This window comes from Ambystoma mexicanum, chromosome 3q (genome assembly GCF_040938575.1).
Source record: "Ambystoma mexicanum isolate Mex_15411 chromosome 3q, UKY_AmexF1_1, whole genome shotgun sequence".
Taxonomy (NCBI): Eukaryota; Metazoa; Chordata; class Amphibia; order Caudata; family Ambystomatidae; genus Ambystoma; species Ambystoma mexicanum.
In genome coordinates this window covers 1067076482-1067095476 of record NC_090926.1, presented here as the reverse complement: position 1 = coordinate 1067095476, position 18995 = coordinate 1067076482, and the positions used below count along the sequence as shown (strand labels likewise).

At 48.1% G+C, this 18995-nt stretch overlaps 1 protein-coding gene across 2 annotated transcripts in view; it reads left to right on the top strand.

Moving 5' to 3' along the window:
• The window catches only part of SIRT7 (sirtuin 7), a 421359-nt gene extending 419310 nt beyond the window's left edge, over positions 1-2049 (top strand). For both annotated transcript variants that reach the window (XM_069655301.1, XM_069655302.1), the window contains exon 10: positions 613-2049. In XM_069655301.1, coding sequence (XP_069511402.1) covers positions 613-829 — 217 coding nt within the window. In that variant the 3' untranslated portion in view covers positions 830-2049. The remainder of the gene's footprint in view (positions 1-612) is intronic.
• The last annotated feature ends 16946 nt before the right edge of the window (positions 2050-18995 follow it).

Sequence of the window (18995 nt, the reverse complement as noted above, 5' to 3'; positions counted from 1 at the left end):
TTCCTCTGGTAGAATGAACAAACATTTTATAAATAAATTGGGTATGTATTTTTCAGTGTATTGCTTAGACACTCTTTTAGTAATGTTGTGTGTAATAGCTATACTTACCATCCCTACCCTCTTATGAGTGAAGCTAGAAAGCTGTCGGGTTTATCATTGAGTTAGCACTAGCTTGATGGAACCTCTACATACACCTCACCAGAGATTATACTCTGGAGCGTGGTACTCCGGCCTGTAATGGAGGGTCTCAGTACTAGGGTTCCAAATTCCTTATTCTTCTGATGCTTTTTGTAGCATCTTTCGAGCAGTTATCTATGCTGGCCTGCTGCAGGAGCTGGATTCCCCAACTTGTTGTCAAGGTGGGAGAGTCAGACTAACCATGAAGGTCATTCTTTCTTTTTTTTTTTCTTCCTCCTTTAGCCCTTTCTTGCATGACCTCTTAAAAACAATGCACTGCTTTTCGTGCTTCCGTTTTCTGCCTTCCTTTTCTAATTAATTGGATTGCACAACTCGATTCACCCAAAATCCTGCATACTTTTGGCCATGTCAGTGAAACGCATGTGTACTTCTAGGTTTCTCAATTTCATGCATCTTTCTTTTCATTTCTGACAGATCCAAAGATCCAATCTTCTCCCTGGCAGTCCCTCTGAAACCGGGCGAAGAATCCACTCACACTCGGAAGTTGTTGGTGCCTCCCTCAATGGCAGAAGAGTCACAGGCTGTAACTGAGAGCACTCACAAGGCCTCGTCTTCGGACCATCCTCCGCTCACAGGGGGTTGGTTTGGCAGAGGCTGTGCTAAAGGCACAAAGAGGAAGAAACTGATATGACTGGAAAGCAAGTTCAGGCTAGATGCCTGAGCAGCTTAGGGGTGCTGGGGTGTTGATACATGTGAGATGCTGAGGTTGGTCCTGTCTGTCACCTGGCAGTACATATGGCAGTACCAGTCTTTTTCTAACAGTTTGCTGTTTTCAACTGACTCTGGATCAGATGGCCAGCATTGACGTATAACAGCAACAAAGGCCAGCAACATGTCCCATCCCTACCCTCTCCCGCCTCCCCCGAGTAATGTCCTCTTGGTCTGAAGTCTGAGCTTTACAGACCTTATTAGTCTTCTTTGGGCGTTTAGGAGTGTTTTAGTCTAAACATTATTAGTGGTAAATGAGAGAAGGCCAATATCACAGTGATGATCTTTAGGCTCAGTGCTCAATGATTAGAGGATTGAAGCCTCATTGATCTAGTGCCAGGTTTGCCATCAGTCAGTTTCTCAGGGATAAATGTACTGTCTAGGTACAAGAATGAGCTTATATGTTGTGATTAATTAATCAGCAAAGAGTTGAAAGGGCATACAAGTCTACAGTGATGTGTATGGAGTTCAAAATAAAGACTGCTCAATTATTGCATTTTGTGTCTAATCTAGTAAATGATCATAATTTTGCTATATACTTGTCCAAATTACACTCATGCAATCTAACTGAATTCTGCATCCGGCATTTACACAAAATCAGATCTTGTGAGAAATACGAACAGTGAACTTTTGCTATTTTTATTTAAAAGATTTTTAATAAGAAAGATTCAACTTATAATTACTGCAAGTAGTATGTGACATGTATTGTAAGAAGTCTACATTGGCAAGTCGAAGATATGATTTGGAGTTTTTCTCGTCCCCGTCACTATGGTCCTTCAAATGGGACTTCTTCTATTGGAGTCAATCCAAAAGCCCCAGCACTTTACGATGGAGCTTAAGCTAAGTACAGGATCTGCGGAATGGTGTCTCCACCCACTCTCTGGTCTAACACCTTCACTCTTCACTATCCCTGTGAGGTCATATCTCTTTTCTCTGCCACAGGAGAGGTGTCTTCTGACTGGATGCCTTAGATTGTTTGAATTAAAGCGAACATCTTGTAATTTCCCTATTCTTTGTTTTGGCTTGCAGCATTGACAATGCCAGCCTGGTAGCCATGCAAATGTATCTGTTATGGATGCATTTTAATGTCTTGACTCCAGTGCAAAAGTGCATTTAAATAAAGCAACGCATGTGTTTTTCTTAGTTTTCATTCATTTATGTGTTTAAGTATGTTTGCATCCCATTTGCTTTCTCTCTTTGCAAGCAGATTGATCCATAAGGGGCAGCCATGAGGCGTGGCTCAGCCCGTCAGTGGCTTCAGGACCAGAGGGCTAGGGTGGAGCAAGACTGTGTGTGCAGAAATCTGTGAGCACAGCTGTTTATGTCCTTGTTGCCAAATGTGTGCTGCAAGGGGGGTGGGCACTGTAAGTGGGACTGGTATAGCGGCTGAAGGGAGAGGGTGCAGCAGAGACCAGTTCTGCTGCTTGGAGTTCTAATGCAGTGGTGTCCCTATTCCTGACTTCCTCATGCTCAGTTCAACACTTGCCCTTCGAAGCTCATTCTGGGCACACCACACCAGGCTGCGTGCTGCTGCCTGTTGAGATTGGGTGGTGGATTCCTACACCACTAGCAGACTGCTCACTGCTGCCTCAGCACGAGGGTTATCCCTCCTGCAAGCCAAACTGTGATGCCCTTAGACTCTACTTCACTGCTTGACTAACATATCCGTTGGCTGCCTATATGAGCCCGTAGGGAGCCAAGGCCATTGTTTGCCAATCCAGGGCTCCCGGAGCCAGTCACATTTTGGCTCCAGGTTGGGTGCTCGAGTGGCAGAATTGAATTGTCGGGCATTGGGGTGCTTCAGTGTGGTCTGGATGTGTAGGGGTTTAGAACGATTCCAGTTCCTGGCCACATTGTAGGGTTGTAGAGCCGGGTGGCCTATTGATAGGAGGAAAGGTAATGGTGCCTCAAGAAGACCACACATGCTACTCTTTATCTTGCCCCTGTACAATCATCCTGTTTTAATAGGATGCAACATGACTTGGGGCTCTACCAATCAACGTTCCCTGTTAAAGCGCATTCCTATTTTTAAGCTGCATGCTTTTCCTTTTGAGTGTTTAAAGTGAGGGCATGCGTGCACCGGGCAGACGCTAGAGAGCTGGATACAGCATGATGTATGCAAGGTGTTTAGGAGAAAGCAGAGTAGCTGTACTAGAGGTGACTGCTTGGTAATTGAGCATCCAATAAAGAATTTCATATGGATGCACCTACTCTTAGCAGTGGACGGAAGTATTTTTACTGTAATTGTTAGTAATCCTTTTCTCTATGTAGCGCCACCTGTTGGTTTTTCCAATACCTGTTTTTTGTAGTCCGTGTCTAATCCATAAGATAAGGTTTATAGAAATGTGACTTATGTAATCAAAACATTTGTGTCTCTGATCCCTATAAAGTTTTTCTTTTTTAGTTTATTTTTATTTTCATCAGGCTGACAACTTGTAGATGTTCTCCCTGCTTATGCATCAGTAGTTTTTAAGGGCATTTTGGTCAGAATACACCAGAAAAGATCCACAGATGTGCAGACCTGAAAAACAAAGTTATATTTAAGTATTTTGTTCTTACCTGCTTGTCCCAGGTTACTTGATCTTCCCTGCGTGCGCCTCAAAGCTATAAAAAACGCACTCTAAATATAATCCAGTCTTCTTTTGGAGGTGTTTAAAAAGAGCTGGCAGCTTGTGTCTTTGAGGAAGCTTTTATCCAGACCATTGTCAGATATGTCCCCTGCACCTAATAACATGGTGGTACCGAATTTGATCAATTTTAATGATCGATTTTAATTGATCGAATGGTACATCTGGCATAATTAAGCCAATATGATATGATATCATATGATATGGCATTTATAAAGCGCCTATACACAAGTGTTTCAAGGCGCGACAAGGCAAGGGAAGGGGAACAGAGGGAAGACAGACAATGGCCTTACTAGGCCAGGTGACCTTGAGGTCGCGCAAGTACAGGAGAGTCGATCAAATTGGGTAATCACTAACGAACATGGGCAGCGATGTCCCCTGTCTCACATGTTTGGTAGTGATGGACTTGGCAGAGGGGTGCAGGAGGTAGCAAGGGTGTCCCCCGCTTCCTGAGGATTGGAGGTGGGGGATGGGGGAAAAAAGAGAAAAGGGGAACCTACAGCGTCAGATCCGACCCGCGTAAAATGGACGGAACTAAGGCTGCAGGGTCAGAAGGAAGCAGACGTGCAAAAGCTAAGTGGGGGAAGAGTGGGGATGTATTGGGGGCAAAGATGTGTGGAGTTTGGCCACGACAAAATTGGTTTAGCAGCAAACTTGACAACAGTTAATTCCGCAGCGAACAAGTCTGCCACGGCAAAATCACACAGATCCAATAACATATCTCCCTCTAAAAACTTGTCAAGATTTTTCCACCCAAGAGCTCTTATTCGCCTACACTTCTGAAGAGGCTTCAGTCCTGTACTTCTGTTGGACTGCCTGCAAGCTCTCCCTCTTATGCCAAGTTACTGGAGTGATTAGTGTTATTTACTCTCCAGTGACTAAAGCTCGAGCGCAACTTGTGGAGTGCTCCACTTTGCCATCAGCTGCTACTAGGATGACCGGTCACATCTTTGCAAAATCCTTGATAGAGCCTCTGGTTCGGGACCGTTGTGAAAAGAGGCTGGTGTCTGCTTCCCAATCCTTTTCACAGTGTTTTTCAACATTGTAATTTTTCCTCTGCCCCTGATAGGATACATACATGACTGTCTGAAATGTACAGACACCCACTTGATCCCAATAGAGGGTGCTGCCGTGATCTGAGCTTTACTCTGGTACAGCTTTGCATTCAGAACCCATGTATCGCTGGATAGCGCGTGTCAATTGTGCCAGAAAATCACTGTTCTCTCTCCCACCGGAGGGTATTTTGCAGCTCTCAATGAGGAGAGAAAACTTTGGAACCAGAGTGCTACTTTGGAACCAGAGCGCTTTGAGAACTGTCCGGTACCGCAACGCCCCTCACCTGACAACCCTTTGGGAATATTTTAAAGGTACCAATAATTGTTTCATGGGCAGACTAGTTCATGTCACAGCCATAGTCTGTAAATGTACAAAAAAAAAAATTATTAATTTGTTCAAGCTTTGATGAACATCGATCTTGTGGATTTCAAGCAGATCAGTCTTTGGCAACTTTACTTCCTCAAAACGGCCTGCTTTAACAGAAGACTTGGAGACTGATTTAAACAGGCATTCCCTGCCTTAAGGGGACTATTCTGCTTCAAATTCCATGTTATGGAGAATTCTCAGAAATGTGTTAATTCCCTTCTACCTTGGAGACCCCCAGCTCTTTTGCTGGACTTTAGGACTTTTTATCTCCCATGTAATTTTAATGCGATTTATTCTGTTTCTTTTGACTTTGGAGTCTGACAAACTGCATAGGCATCATCTTTACATTGTGTCACACAGCACCTTCAGTGCAGTGGCACAGGGAAGTCTCTTAGATTTCCCAAAGGTTGTAGAGGAAGAGGAGCAGGTTAAGGCCAAAGCTTTACCCCAGGTGAGAGCTGCAAAATACCCTCCGGTGGGAGGGAGAACAGAGATTTTCTGGAACAATTGGCACGCGCTATCCAGCGATACATGGGTTTTGCAGACCGTCGGAGGCCTATGCCTAGAATTTATACAGGAGCCTGTGCAAGCGTACTGGCTGCAGCAGGCACGCCTAGCGCAGGAGAGTCTAGACATTGCCTTAACATAGAATCGGACACCAGTCGAGTAGGCTGGGAAGCAAGGTGCGGGTCCCTACAGACTGGAGGAAAATGGAGCGAAGAGGAACTTCGCCTACACACAAACTGTTTGGAACTGCTAGCAGGCTCCTTTGCCATCAAGGCGTTTATGAGATGGAGCACTCTCTCATAAAGTTCATGTGTCCTGCTCAAGATGGACAATATATCAGCAGTCCAGTACATAAACCACCTAGGAGGTACGAGATCCAAGTTGCTAGCAGAACTAGCGAAAGATTTTTGGCACTTTTGCCTTTAGTCAGGGACTTCGGTGACAGCAGAGTATCTTCCAGAGGCACTCAATGCAGTAGCCGACTGGAGCTCTTAGTATCTGATGGACTCCAGCGACTGGAGATTGAACCCAGAGGTCTTTCAACAACTGAATCAGCTGTGGTCCCAGCCCACACCAATCTGTTCAAATCTTGTCTCAACGCGTAGACAAGCAGCTACGTCAGGTGGAGGTTAGACCCGGTCGCTGAGGCAGCTGTCTGGCAAGTTGGCAATGCTATTATCTTTAGTGTCTTGCAAACGAGTAGCGGGCATCAAAGCTCTTGAGATTAACAGAAAATCTTTCGGTCCAGAGGGAGTGACCATTTCGATAGTTAAGAGGACAAAGACAGGATCCACTATGGTGCATTATCATTATTTCCAGAACAACACCAAATGGTGCATAGCGAGGTGCATTAAGGAATACGAGAGTAGGACAATGAAGTGCAGGGCAGCCGCTACTACGGAGCTGTTGATAGCGCGTAGAAAGCCTTTTCAGGAATTAGTGACAGCCACTATAGCAAGGTGGGTGAGAAAAGTGATACAGCTCGCAGGCATAGACATGAGTATGGAATGCATTCATTGAGAGGTGCAATGGCATCCAGAGCATTCACAACAGGGCTATGTTTGCGGATATCATGCAAGCGGCTAATTGGGCTAGTGATAATACTTTTAAAGAGTTTTATTTCAAGCCAATTGAAGGATTGGCTACGACTGTATTGGGGAAGCTTTGATCAAGCATAATGCTCACCTCCAGTCTTGACATAGAATGAAGATTACCCCTGCTAATTGCGCAGGGAATCTTGATTCTATTAAAGACTTGGAGGGACTCATTCAATTCCCCTACTTTCATGTACTGCTGTACATTGTAATTTTGATGGTTGAGCTACAGTACATGCACTCCACCCTGATATTGTTGTTTGAATGATCCTTTAGGGGATGATGAGAAGAATAACTAAGGAAAGAAGATTAGTAGGCAGCAGAGCCTAAGAGAAGTGGAAGGACACAGACGTGGAGCAGCGCCGTTGAGTGGTGAAAGTTGGATTTGTTCATCTAGTTGGTTGGAGATTGTTTTAAAGCTCAAGTGATGGCAGTTCAGAGCATGTAAAGAAGAGAGGAGTCCAGGAACAGGAAGGGCATCATAGGCTGGGCTGGACTTGATGGAATTACAGAGACTGTGGGATTTGTAGTTCGTAAGAAAAGGAAAAAGGACAAGGAGGAGCTTTTTCAGTTGTTGAAACTGCTGAGGAGTTGAATGAATGACATTGAAACATAATGCTAGCCTCCTAGTCTTTAATATAATCAAGACTCCCTGTGCAATTAGCAGGGGTAATCTCCTTAATTGTAGAAAGGGTAACATAAAAAGTTACAGTAGAAACTAGACAAAGGGGATACTAAGTAACCCCTCCAGCAACCTATTGTAAAATAGTGTGTGCTGAGTCTAGAGAGTTACAAATGTAAGTAAAGTCAATTTCACTGCTCTTGGAAAGAGTAGTTATCCAAGAGAAGGTATTTAAACCTTGGCAGAAATCCAAAGGATCTCCAGGTGACACTCCACTTAAAGTGCTGTGTCACATTGTAAAAAGATGATGCCTATGGAGTTTGTCAGACTCCAAAACCAAAAGAAACAGAGTTCAAATCACAGAAAAATACATGAGTGGGAAAAAGGTCTCACTCTCCTCAGGAATAAAATCAGAAGTCCTAAAGTCCAGCAAAAGGCATGGGGGTCTCTAAGGTAGAAGGGAATTAGCACATTTCTGAGAATTCTCCCTTACAAGGCCACCCTATTTATAGTGAACAGAGGAACTCTGGGAGTTTAGCTGCACCAATCAATGTAAGCGTGGAGAGTGGTCAAGGCTAAGTCTCAGGAGAGGTGAGTGCAGTCGGGTCCACAATGAGTCCACACAGTGAAATATATATATATTTCTGATGTTTGTTAATCTGCTTAGAATCACATGCTGTGCATAGTCCGATATCCAGTGGTCACTGCGGAGTATTGCATTTTGTTTTTCGTAGTCAAAAAGGGGACGTCGACAAGGCGTGTATGTAACACTATCCCTATAGTGACGTGCATTGTACCCACAATCCCTCACGCGTCGAGGTCCCTCAGATTGTTTTTTTCCACCCAGATATTGGTCGCCTTAACGCGGAGCCAGTTCGAGAGAAATTGCAAAACTTTAACTGGACCCTTTGGTCGTTATTTATTATACATTACATTAGATCCCTCCTGCGACGGCAAAGCTGTTTCTCTGCCGAGTAAGAACTTCAAGGGCGGCGACTTAGACGGAGGAGATCCTTTGGCGCTGCCGAACACGTGGCCCGGCCTCGCCGGCCTAAGACAGTAGGGAGAGTGGGGGTCGTGAGACATTTCTTTCTACTTCTAAGAATGCCTTTCTTAGAACCCCTTTCCTTCGGGGTCGCTATCACTCTTAATTGTATCCTCAGCTATGGAGAGGACTCTGTTTAGATTGTGCCCACGCTGTAAGGGCAAATTCACATGAAAAGATAAGCACAAGCAGTGTAACCGTTGCTTACCCCTCGACCACAACGAGGACGGCTGTGCGGCCTGTAAACCTCTTCGCCAAATACTTTAAAGGACCGCAGGGTCAAGAGGTGGGCAGCCTATGCTATGTCTAGAGCTGATTCCTCACCCGCCGCCGCCGAGTGTGACGAGGACAGTGATAACCCGACCTCCGTTTCGGAGGTTGTAGACCTCTCTAAGGAGTGTACCCACTCCTCAGCGTCTGTCCCTGGCCATGACAAGTTCAGCTCACGGCCTACTTATGGGGATGAACACCCCGGCGACACTGACGAACACAGAAAACATAAACATAAACACAACCCACGGCACTTCTTCGTCAAAGACGAAGAAAGCCCTAGCGTCAACGGAGACACGCCGGGCCCACCGGTGTCCTCCACCGACCGTAAGGGTCGCAAGCCCTCCCCTCCACCGCAGACGCGACGAGCCACTGGGCTACCTGCAGAAAAGGGCTCCACCACCAAAACGCCAGGCGGCACGCCTCGTAACAGTCCGACCGTCGCCTAAAGAGACTCGGCACCGCCCAGCACGACGCCAGATGAACCCTCGACGGAGAAATTAATCGTCGAGAGCTTAGCTCGTATAGTTTCCACTGGAAGCGAGAGACGGACGGCGAGTGATATGCCGAAGCCTGCTCACAAGGCCAGGGAGACGCAGAGAATGCCGGAAGGGAGGCAGAAACTGCTCCCGCCGTCGAAGGAAGGCCCTAGCCTACGAGAAGGTTTCTCAGAAGGCGAAGGGACTTTATCCTTGACGTTATGGGACAGATCTAGATGGCTACAGGCTGAGGAGCCTCCTTTTTCGCCTCCAGACTGTTCTGGGCTACCACATTGGACATTTGAGAGATTCCAATCCTGTATGGACAAGCTGGATAGATTTATGTCCACTCCTGAACATAAAACACGCAAGAGGCCAAGGGAGGTACTTCATGAAGACCCCAGGGCTAAATATCCTAGACTATTTGACCCCCTTCAAATGGAGACTAATACTTATGACCTCACTGAAGAAGAGACTCACTTCCAAGAGGATGAGGAGTTCTTAAATAGTGAAGACCAACAGAACCTTGAAGAAGAAGGTTTTGAGGAAAACCCTGACATAAGTTGGGGGGGGGGGGTTCTTCGAAGAAGACCCAGATGAAGGTGGCTCACAGCCTTGGCAGTCCCCAACAGCGTATACAGACCCTGAGATCCTGAACCTTTCCTCTCCTCAAACCACTCCGGTCAGGAACCCGTCACCTATAGATGACCAACCCACTTTCAACGCGCTACTACGGAAAGCAGCAGCGCACTTTGAATTTGAGATTGGGGAAATTACTCCTGATATTGATTTTGTAGAAATAATCATTAAGGAAAAACCTCCCACTAGCCAGACCATTCCCCTCCTCGCCTCAGTTAAGAGACGAATCATCCCATCGCTGTCTACACCTGCGTTGGTTAGAGGGGTCAACCCTAGAATTGAAAAACTGTTTACTCCCTCTCCTTCGGACCCATTCTACATTAAGGGTCACTCAATACCAGATTCTTTGGTGGTAACTACCACAAGGAAAAGGGCAGGGGTTCCGCTATCAACTAGCAAAGAACCCCCGGACAAGAAAGGAAAGAAACTCTACGCCCTGGGTAAGAGAATTACAGCCTTGCCAGCTTTTTCCACCAGAATTGCCAATAATAATACCTTACTGGCAAGTTATGCTGATGCCCAATGGGGAAAGTTACGCCAAGACCTCGGAAGTCCCTGAGCCCTTAAGAACTCGCTTGTTAACCACTGTAACAGAAGGAACTCTGGTTAACCAGAGCATCATTAAAAACACACTTGATGCTGCAGAAACGGCTGGCCGTTCTTTAGTCCAGGGGATACTTCTGAAGCGTCATGTCTGGCTCCGCAACTCGGGTTTTAAGCCAGAAACCCAGGCGTCACTCATTAATAAACCAATTGAGGATTCTAACCTCTTTGGGAAAGCGGTGGATGACGCACTGGAGACCGCGAAGGATTTCGACACCCTAAAGACCTTAGACCAGATCTCAAGACCTCCCAATAAGCGAGGATTCGGCAACAAACACTTTTTTTGAGGCCAACGTCAACAACAGCAGTGCACTGCAGGCAACTGGTCCTCTACTCAGGGAACCAGTGGCCAATACACAAGAGGACAATGCCGTGGCAAGGGTAGAGGTCGGGGCCCCACTCCCAGAGGTTCCCCGGCTACCAACACCAAATGACCCGAAGGTTTGGGTCCCCTCCCATGCATCGCCGGTCGGGGGCCGGTTAACATCTTTCCTACCAGCATGGGATGGAATAACATCAGACCGCTGGGTATTGTCAACTATAGCCCGCGGTTACTGCATAGAATTCAGTCTGTCCCCCATGTACAGACCCCCAAGGGGACGACGCCTATCACCGGAGCACCTCGCCATCCTTCTTCAAGGAGTGGAACTGCTGCTACTAAAAAGAGCAATACAGGTTGTGCCTCTATCGCAGGTATTTATTCAGTGTACTTCCTTGTACCCAAAAAGGACTTAACCATGCGCCCTGTACTAGATCTGCGCCCAGCGAACAAATTTGTCAAACCTCAATTTCGCATGGTGGCCTTACAGGAAGTAATCCCCCTGCTTTCACAGGGAGATTACATGACAACTCTGGACATGAAAGATGCATACTTTCATATTTTAATGTTGCCAGCGCACAGAAAATACCTCCGGTTCATGATAGAGGGCAAACACTACCAGTTCAGAGTGCTACCCTTCAGTTTAGCGTCAGCGCCGAGGGTATTCACTAAAGTACTGGCAGTGGCAGCGGCCCACCTGCGCAGGTTGTCCATCCCAGTATACCCTTACCTCGACGATTGGCTCATAACAGGGGTTTCTTACGAGACATGCTTCTCAAATACCCAAAAGACTGTAGACCTTTTGTTCCAACTGGGCTTCTCCATCAACGAGAAGAAGTCCAGCCTAGACCCCAGCCAGATCAAACAATTCCTAGGGGCTCTAATTCGAACAAAGGACGGCCTCGTCTTCCCCTCCAATGAGAGGGTCCAAAATATGCTGTTTCAGATCCCTCAATATGTGGGCGGTCGAGAGGTGACGGTACGCAAAGCAATGCGTTTGCTAGGAATGATGGCGTCATGTATATATTTGGTACCTCACGCGCGCCTGCGTATGCGCCCAATACAAGAGTGGCTCAACAGCCAGTGGTGTCAGGCCAGCAGACAATGGGACGATCTAGTGGTGCTCTTGCAGGCCTTGGTTCTCTAGCTACGGTGGTGGTCGAAGGAAAACCTTGTCATAGGGAAACCATTCGCCACCCCCGCAGTGGATGCCCCTCTAACCACAGACGCATCCCTCACAGGATGGGGGGCTCACCTATCCCATCAGACTGCACATGGAGTTTGGACTCGGAGTGTAGCGTCCAAACACATAAACTTGCTGGAACTGCTAGCGGTCTTCAAAGCACTGAAGGCTTTCCAGGCACACCTTCAAGGGAAGACAGTGATGGTCCTCACAGACAGCACCACAGCCATGTACTATCTGAACAAGCAAGGGGGCACGCACTCTACAGGACTGTCCAAGCTGTCCCAGAACATCTGGAACTGGGCTCTCAAACACATGTTCCTTTTGTCACAACATGTACCAGGGGAACTCGATCTGCTAGCAGGCGAACTCAGCAGAGACTTCCCTCTCACCGCAGAGTACGAATGGCGGTTACGAGAAGACATCGTCTTCGACGTTTTCACACAATGGGGATTCCCAGAAATAGATCTGTTCGCAACTCTGGAGAACTCCCAATGCCAAGATTACGCCTCCAGGTACCCCCAGAACCGATCCAAGGGGAACGGTCTCTGGATAACATGGTCAGGGAAATTTGTTTACGCTTTACCCTGACTCCCCTTCTCAACAAAATAGTGCACAAGATGCACCAGGAACCAGTCGCCATGATTCTAGTGGCGCCTATGTGGGCCCGGCAGCCATGGTTCGCTCACCTGATGGAGATGTCTCTATCTCCACCGGTGAAACTACCCTGCCCGTACAACATGCTGTCACAGGACGGGCAAGACGATACACCCATGCCCACAGACCATGAATTTAGCAGCCTGGCTCCTGAGGTCATAGAATTTGGACATTTACAGATCCCTCAAAGGTGCATGGACATTCTTAGGGAGGCTAGAAAACCTAACACTCGTTACTGCTATTCTAGCAAGTGGAAGAGATTCGTCATCTGGTGTAGAGGTAAGAGCGTCAACCTCGTTGACTGCTCTCCCACACATATTGTTCTTTACCTGACTCACTTATTAGACTCAGGATTGGTCTTTAATTCTATTAAAGTTCATCTAGCTGCACTTTCCGCATACACCACTTCTCAACACAGTGTCATGGTGGAAAGTCCCAGTTATTAAAACCTTCATGGAGGGAGTAAAGAGGATACACCCTCCTATAGCTAACCCAGCTCCCGGATGTGACCTAAATGTGGTACTTACCAGGCTTATGGGCTCACCCTTTGAACCCATGCACAAAGCATCCCTTAAGAACCTCACTCTTAAAACTGCTTTCTTAATAGCTATCACCTCCATTAAGAGAGTAAGTGAACTACAAGTGCTCTCTATTCTAGACACCTTTGTAACAGTTCACAAGGATAAGGTGGTTCTACGCACACATCCTAGGTTTGCACCAACATTTATTTCTAAATTCCATGTCAACCAGTCAATAGAACTACCAACGTTCTTTCAAAATCCTTCAAATTTAGGAGAAAGGAGCCTGCATACACTGGATGTGCGCAGAGCCGTTCTGTTTATATGGAAAGAACTAGACCTCTGAGAAAGACTAATCAGTTATTTGTCTCAGTGGCAACAGGAAGAGAAGGAGATGCAGTTTCAAAATCCACTATATCTAGAAGGATTGTCCAATGCATCACTCTCTGTTACACTCTTGCTAAGAGAGAACTAACCTTCAAGCCGAGAGCACATTCTACTCGAGGCACTGGGGCTTCCATAGCATTCATTGCAAATGTCCCTCTTGAGTCCATTTGCAAAGCGGCAACCTGGAGTTCTGTACACACCTTTACAAAACACTACTGTTTAGATGCCCACTCTAGATCTGATTCCCAGGTGGGACAAGCAGTATTAAGACATCTTTTTTCTACTGTTCCTTCTCACAACCCACCTCCAACTCCGGGTACTGCTCGCTAGTCTATGCACAGCATGTGATTCTAAGCAGATTAACAAACATCAGAAGACAATGCATTACTTACCGTAAAAGCATTTCAGATGGTTGTATCTGCTTAGATTCACATGCGCCCACCCTTCCTCTCCGCTTGGATGGAAGGAACATAGACATCCTTTATCTCTCTTTTCTGTACTCACTCATGTCTAATAGGGTCCCTCAGGGCAGAAAAAATACAAACAGAGGGACCTCGACGCGTGAGGGATTGTGGGTACAATGCACGTCACTATAGGGAAAGTATTACAGACACGCCTTGTCGACGTCCCCTTTTCGACTACGAAAAACAAAATGTAATACTCTGCACTGACCACTGGATGTCAGACTATGCATAGCATGTGAATCTAAGCAGATACAACCATCAGAAATGTTTTTACGGTAATTAATGCATTTGTCATATTTTTTTAATGAGCCTGTTTTAATAAAAACCTTTTTCATTATGTAACATCTGTTGTATTTCTCACATTTAAAAATTAAGTTCCGTTGGGTCTTTAAGTTTCTCCAGCATGGGGACTGGCATGGATTCACATGCTCACGAATATTCCCCGTCGTCAGGCTGGGAAACCTTGGTAAAGAAAAAATAATTTTCAGTTTCACTTCTGAAACTCCTAACAACCAATCACTGGTCACTGGTTCATACTGCCCCCAGCCAATGACTGCCCGCTATCTTCAGATTTTTACTGCACGTTCAAGTGTTGGGAGTCCTTGTGCTTAGCTCTCAAGCTTTTACTGCGTTTTACACTTTTTCTAAGAGTGTTACTCTATTTCTCGGTCAATTGAACCTTGTGCTACATCGATCCTCCTTCCGATAAACGGGGACCCGTTTTTCTGATTCTTCACGCCCCTCAAGGGCGAATTACATCGAGTTTACTTTGTGGAGGATTCCAGAAGCTTCTTCAAGTCCTATGCCATTTGTCGGACCACGCCAGCATGTCGGATGAGAAAGACTTGCTCCCCTTTTCAAGATTTCACCGGCTGCAGTTTACAGAATGTCTTTTTGGACGACGGACGTTCCCTGTGCCTTTCCGCCTGCACTCGGACCCGACACATGTGGAGGATGACTGTGCGTCTTGTCAGGATATGGTGCCCTGTACTCTGTACGATCGGCGCAGGCGGCTCAAGGAGTGGCTGCAGGCCAAGGCCCCTGTTCTGGGTGAGTCCCGGCAGCATGCTTCCTCTGCCCAGAAGAAAGGTGAGCAGTTTTCTAAGACCTTTGAGGGCGCCCATCCCGCGGGGGTCCAACAAAAGGCTAAGCACCGCAAGTTCACTGTCACCGGGCGCGCCGTTGCGACGGGCTCCTCGGTGGGCAGGGTGAGTACAGCGTCTCTGGCAGCATCGATCACGAGCCAATGCTCAGGATCTCCGAAGAAGAGGAAGTCGGACCATCCGGGTAAACTCTTGGAGAAGACCCAGACAGGCCCTCTGGAGAAGGCCAAGGGGGAGCGGGACTCAGACCCTCCCCCTAAGACCACAGGCTCGATCAAGGCTGTGAAGGCCCAGGTACTTCCGTCAAAGGCCCAGCCTTCCATCGAAGGAGTGGTGGCGTCCCTCGTGAAGGCCGCAGTGGCGGATCCGCAGGGCACTGCTCCAAAGGCGAGAGTATCACTGCCTGCCAGGAGGGAGTCCTCTTTTCAGCCCATTGAAAAGATGCCATAGAAGATGCCTATCATTTTGCCGAAACCGTCCCCCTTGGCTGCTGAAAAGGGGGGGCACGGTATCCCTGGAGGGCACAGATATCTCCTCAGACGAGGAGCTTACCAACCTCCAGGCCTCCCAGGAGGAACAATGCGTCGAGAGCAGGCCCTTTGGCGAGGATCCCGACGAGGGCGATGATGAAGGTGACAACGAGCAGACTGACAAGGAGCAGCAGGGCACGGAGGACCAGGAGGACCAACCTAGGCCACAATCGCCTTCTCCGTCGCCACAGCCACCTCAGCATCCACCTGGAGATAGCTCGGTGGACGTTCTCACTGCCTTGAATACTCTAGGAGATCCGGACGAGGATGCCTCTTGCACCAACGGCCCCTCCCGCAACACCAGTACCATCGGGGGAACCACCAGTCAAGAAGAGGAGAGTTCACCCTCTGCCTCTTTGTCACCCCTCGCCTCCCTCTTTTCCCTCCACCCCCCGAGGGATGAGACAGATCCTGACACGGCGACGACTGGCACGGATGATGACAGCGGATTCGGGGATCTCCCGTCTCCACCTCCAAGAATTTCACCACCCGACGAGATGGGCTCGTTCCACGCCATGATCTCCAGGGCCTCAGAGCTACTCCAGCTTGTCTCTGAGGAGAAGAAAGAGGGTTTTCTATACTAGCGCTGCAAGCCGAAGAGGAAGACTGTACTTTCGATTCAGCTGTTGGATGACATTTGGGACGCAGGGTTGTCCCTCTTGAAGAACCCTACCTTGGCCCCGGCGAAGAGGGACCGTAGAGGAGGCTGAGGGAAGCCTAAAATAGGGCTGAGTGTCATCCCCATTAAAACACTGAAAGTTAGAGAAGGTAGAAATCAGGTGAGCCAAAGGGGCCACGTAGACATTGAAGAGCCAGGGTGAGGGGATATGACCCTGTGGAACACCACATGTGGAGAGAGAGATGGTGGAGAGAAAGGACCCAAGTTGGACCTGGGAGGGATGGTCCATGAGGAAGTAGGCCCTCCACTCCAGGGCCTGTTCCGTGATGCCAAGGTTTTCACAGTCTATTGATCAGGATGATGTGATTGACACTGTCAAAAGCAGAGGAAAGGTCAAGGAGGATGAGGACAGAAGAAAGGCTGGAATCAAGATTAGTGAGCAGATCTTTACGGGTGTTCAGGAGAGCACTTTCCATGCCTCTGGCTGCTCTGATGCCACACTGATGGTCATGGAGACAACCAACCGATTCATTTTGGAGAGTAAGCTGGGAGATGGCCAGAATCTCCCGGAGTTTTCCCAGGAAAGGAGTGATAGAGATGAGTGATAATTTGCCAGACAGGAGGGATTGGCAGGAGGTTTTTTAAGTAGAGGGTGCACACAGGAGTGCTTGAGGAGGGAGGGGAAGGATCTAGGGGCAAATGAGTAATTGCAGAAATCGGCAAAGGCTGGAGCGAGGATGTCAATGTGGTCCTTAATGGTTCTGGAGGAACAGGGGAGAACCTGTTTGGATGACACTTTCATAGATCGTACTTGTCTAGAAAAATCACCAGGTGTTATCGGAGAGATAGAGGAGAAAGGAGGAGAGTGAGAGGCAGCCAGAGAAGGCCCGGGAGAGGTAGAGGGCGAGTGAGAGGAGAGGGAGGACAGGATGTCCTGAATTTTAGTGGTGAAGTGAGCAGCCATGGCCATACAAAGGGCCTAGGAGGGAACAGGCGAGGTGAAGACTGCAGAAGGATTGGCCAGCTCTTTGCAGATTCTAAACAGTTTGGCCATGTTCTTAGAGGCTGCAGAGATGTTGGCTTGGATGTAGACACTCTTCTTGGACAGGACAGATAGTCTGTGTTGCCTTTAGAGCAAGTGGCAGGCCAGTTTGTCAGAGGATGCGCCCAAAACCCTCCATTTCCTCTCAGCCACCTTGCACTTGCGTTTCAGGGTGGCGAGGTTGGAATCATACCTAGAGTAGCACTTGGAGGTAGACTTCAGATGGATTCTCATGACAGGGGCAAGGACGTCCAGAGTGTTGGCAGGTTAAAGAGGGCTGTGTCGGAGTGCGAGTCAGCCATTGGTGCAGAAGGAGCAGAGAAAGTAGAGGCGGAGGCATCCACAGACATACATTTCATGGGCCGAATGATATGATATGGCATTTATAACGCGCCTATACACAAGTGTTTCAAGGCGCGACGAGGCTAGGGAGGGGGACAGATGGAAGACGGAGACAACAATCTTACTAGGCTAGGTGGCATTGAGATCGCGCAAGTGCAGGGGGGAAGGGAAAAGTGCGGGGAAAAGGGGGCTGTGCAGTACATAGGATAACAGTAAAATAAATAAAGACAATAAATAAAAGTGCGGTCAGCTGGTGGCAACTGCAAGGGTAAGTGCAGACATCAGGTGTCAAGTGCTGGTGGGGGGCTGTAGGGCTACAGAAACAGTCCCCAGGTGCAAGGGTTGCTAGGGGGGCAGTGCAGGTGTGCCACTGGCTGAGGGAACCTGTGCCCGAGATCAGACGGTAGACGGGTAACCAGTGCAGTTTCAGCCAGGAGATCAGTAGGGGAGAGGAGGAGAGAAAGCAGAAGCAAAGAGGAATGTCTTGATGTGCTTCAGGAACCAGAGATGGTTCTCCTCAAGTTTCAGAGAGGCAGTGAGGCCCTACTGAAGATCTACCACCAACTCGTTGCTTGGAGAAGCGACTGACCCTGAAGGGGTTGGAGGCGGATGAGCGAAGAGTTCGAGAAGGAAGATATTTAGGAAAAGAGTTTAAGGTATTGAGGCCCCAGAAGGCCTTGTGTACAATGCAGAGGGTTTTGAACTTAATCCTTGCTGCCACTGGGAGCCAGTGAAGAGATTTCAGTCCTGGAGAGATACGATCCCTGGGCTTGAGGCCAAGGACAAGTCTTGCAGTCCCGTTTTGAATGAGTTGCAAAGGGTGGAGCGTATAGGAAGGCAGATTTAGAAAGAGGCTGTTGCAGTAGAACCAGAGCTCTGGAGACAGTGAGTTTCAGGGGGAAGGAGAGGCAAGGAAGAATACCTCTGAGGAGGTGCAGCTGGTAGTGTGACTTCTTAGAGACGTCAGAGATGTGAGGAGAGAAGGAAAGTGTGGAGTCGAAGATGACCCCAAGGTTTTTAGCCTCACAAGTGGGAGCAGGAAGAGGGCCAAGGGAGGCCGGCCAGAGAGTGACAGGAAAGGAGGGAGCAGGTGTGCCGATGAGGAGAATCTGATTCTTACTGGCATTAAGGCAGAGATCATTGGCGGCACACCACTCCTGGATAGCAGACAGTCGGAGATGAGAGAAGGAGAAGAGGTGGCGGAAGGTAGCCTAAAAATGAGTTCTGTGTCATCCGCATAACACTGAAAGTTGGGGCAGCGAGCGGCAATGTGGTGGGCAAGAAGTGCCAGGTATTGGTTGAACAGCCAGGGGGAGAGGTTAGTCCCCTGGAGAACACTACAGGCAGGGATAGAGGAGAGGAAGGACCCAAGTTGGACCTGGGAGTGTTGATCGGAGAGGAAATAAGTCAGCCAAGCCAGGGCCTGATCAGTGATACCCAGGTTATCACGGAGACGGTTGAGCAGGATGGCATGGTTGACTGTGTCAAACTGAGAAGGTAGGTGGCAGTGCTGGTGTGGGCTTAGCTTGGGGGGACAGAGTCTCAGGTGAGAAGAGAGCAGAAAGCAGTAATTCTAAGAGAGGAGTGGTGAGAGGATTATAGGGGGGGATGTCTGAG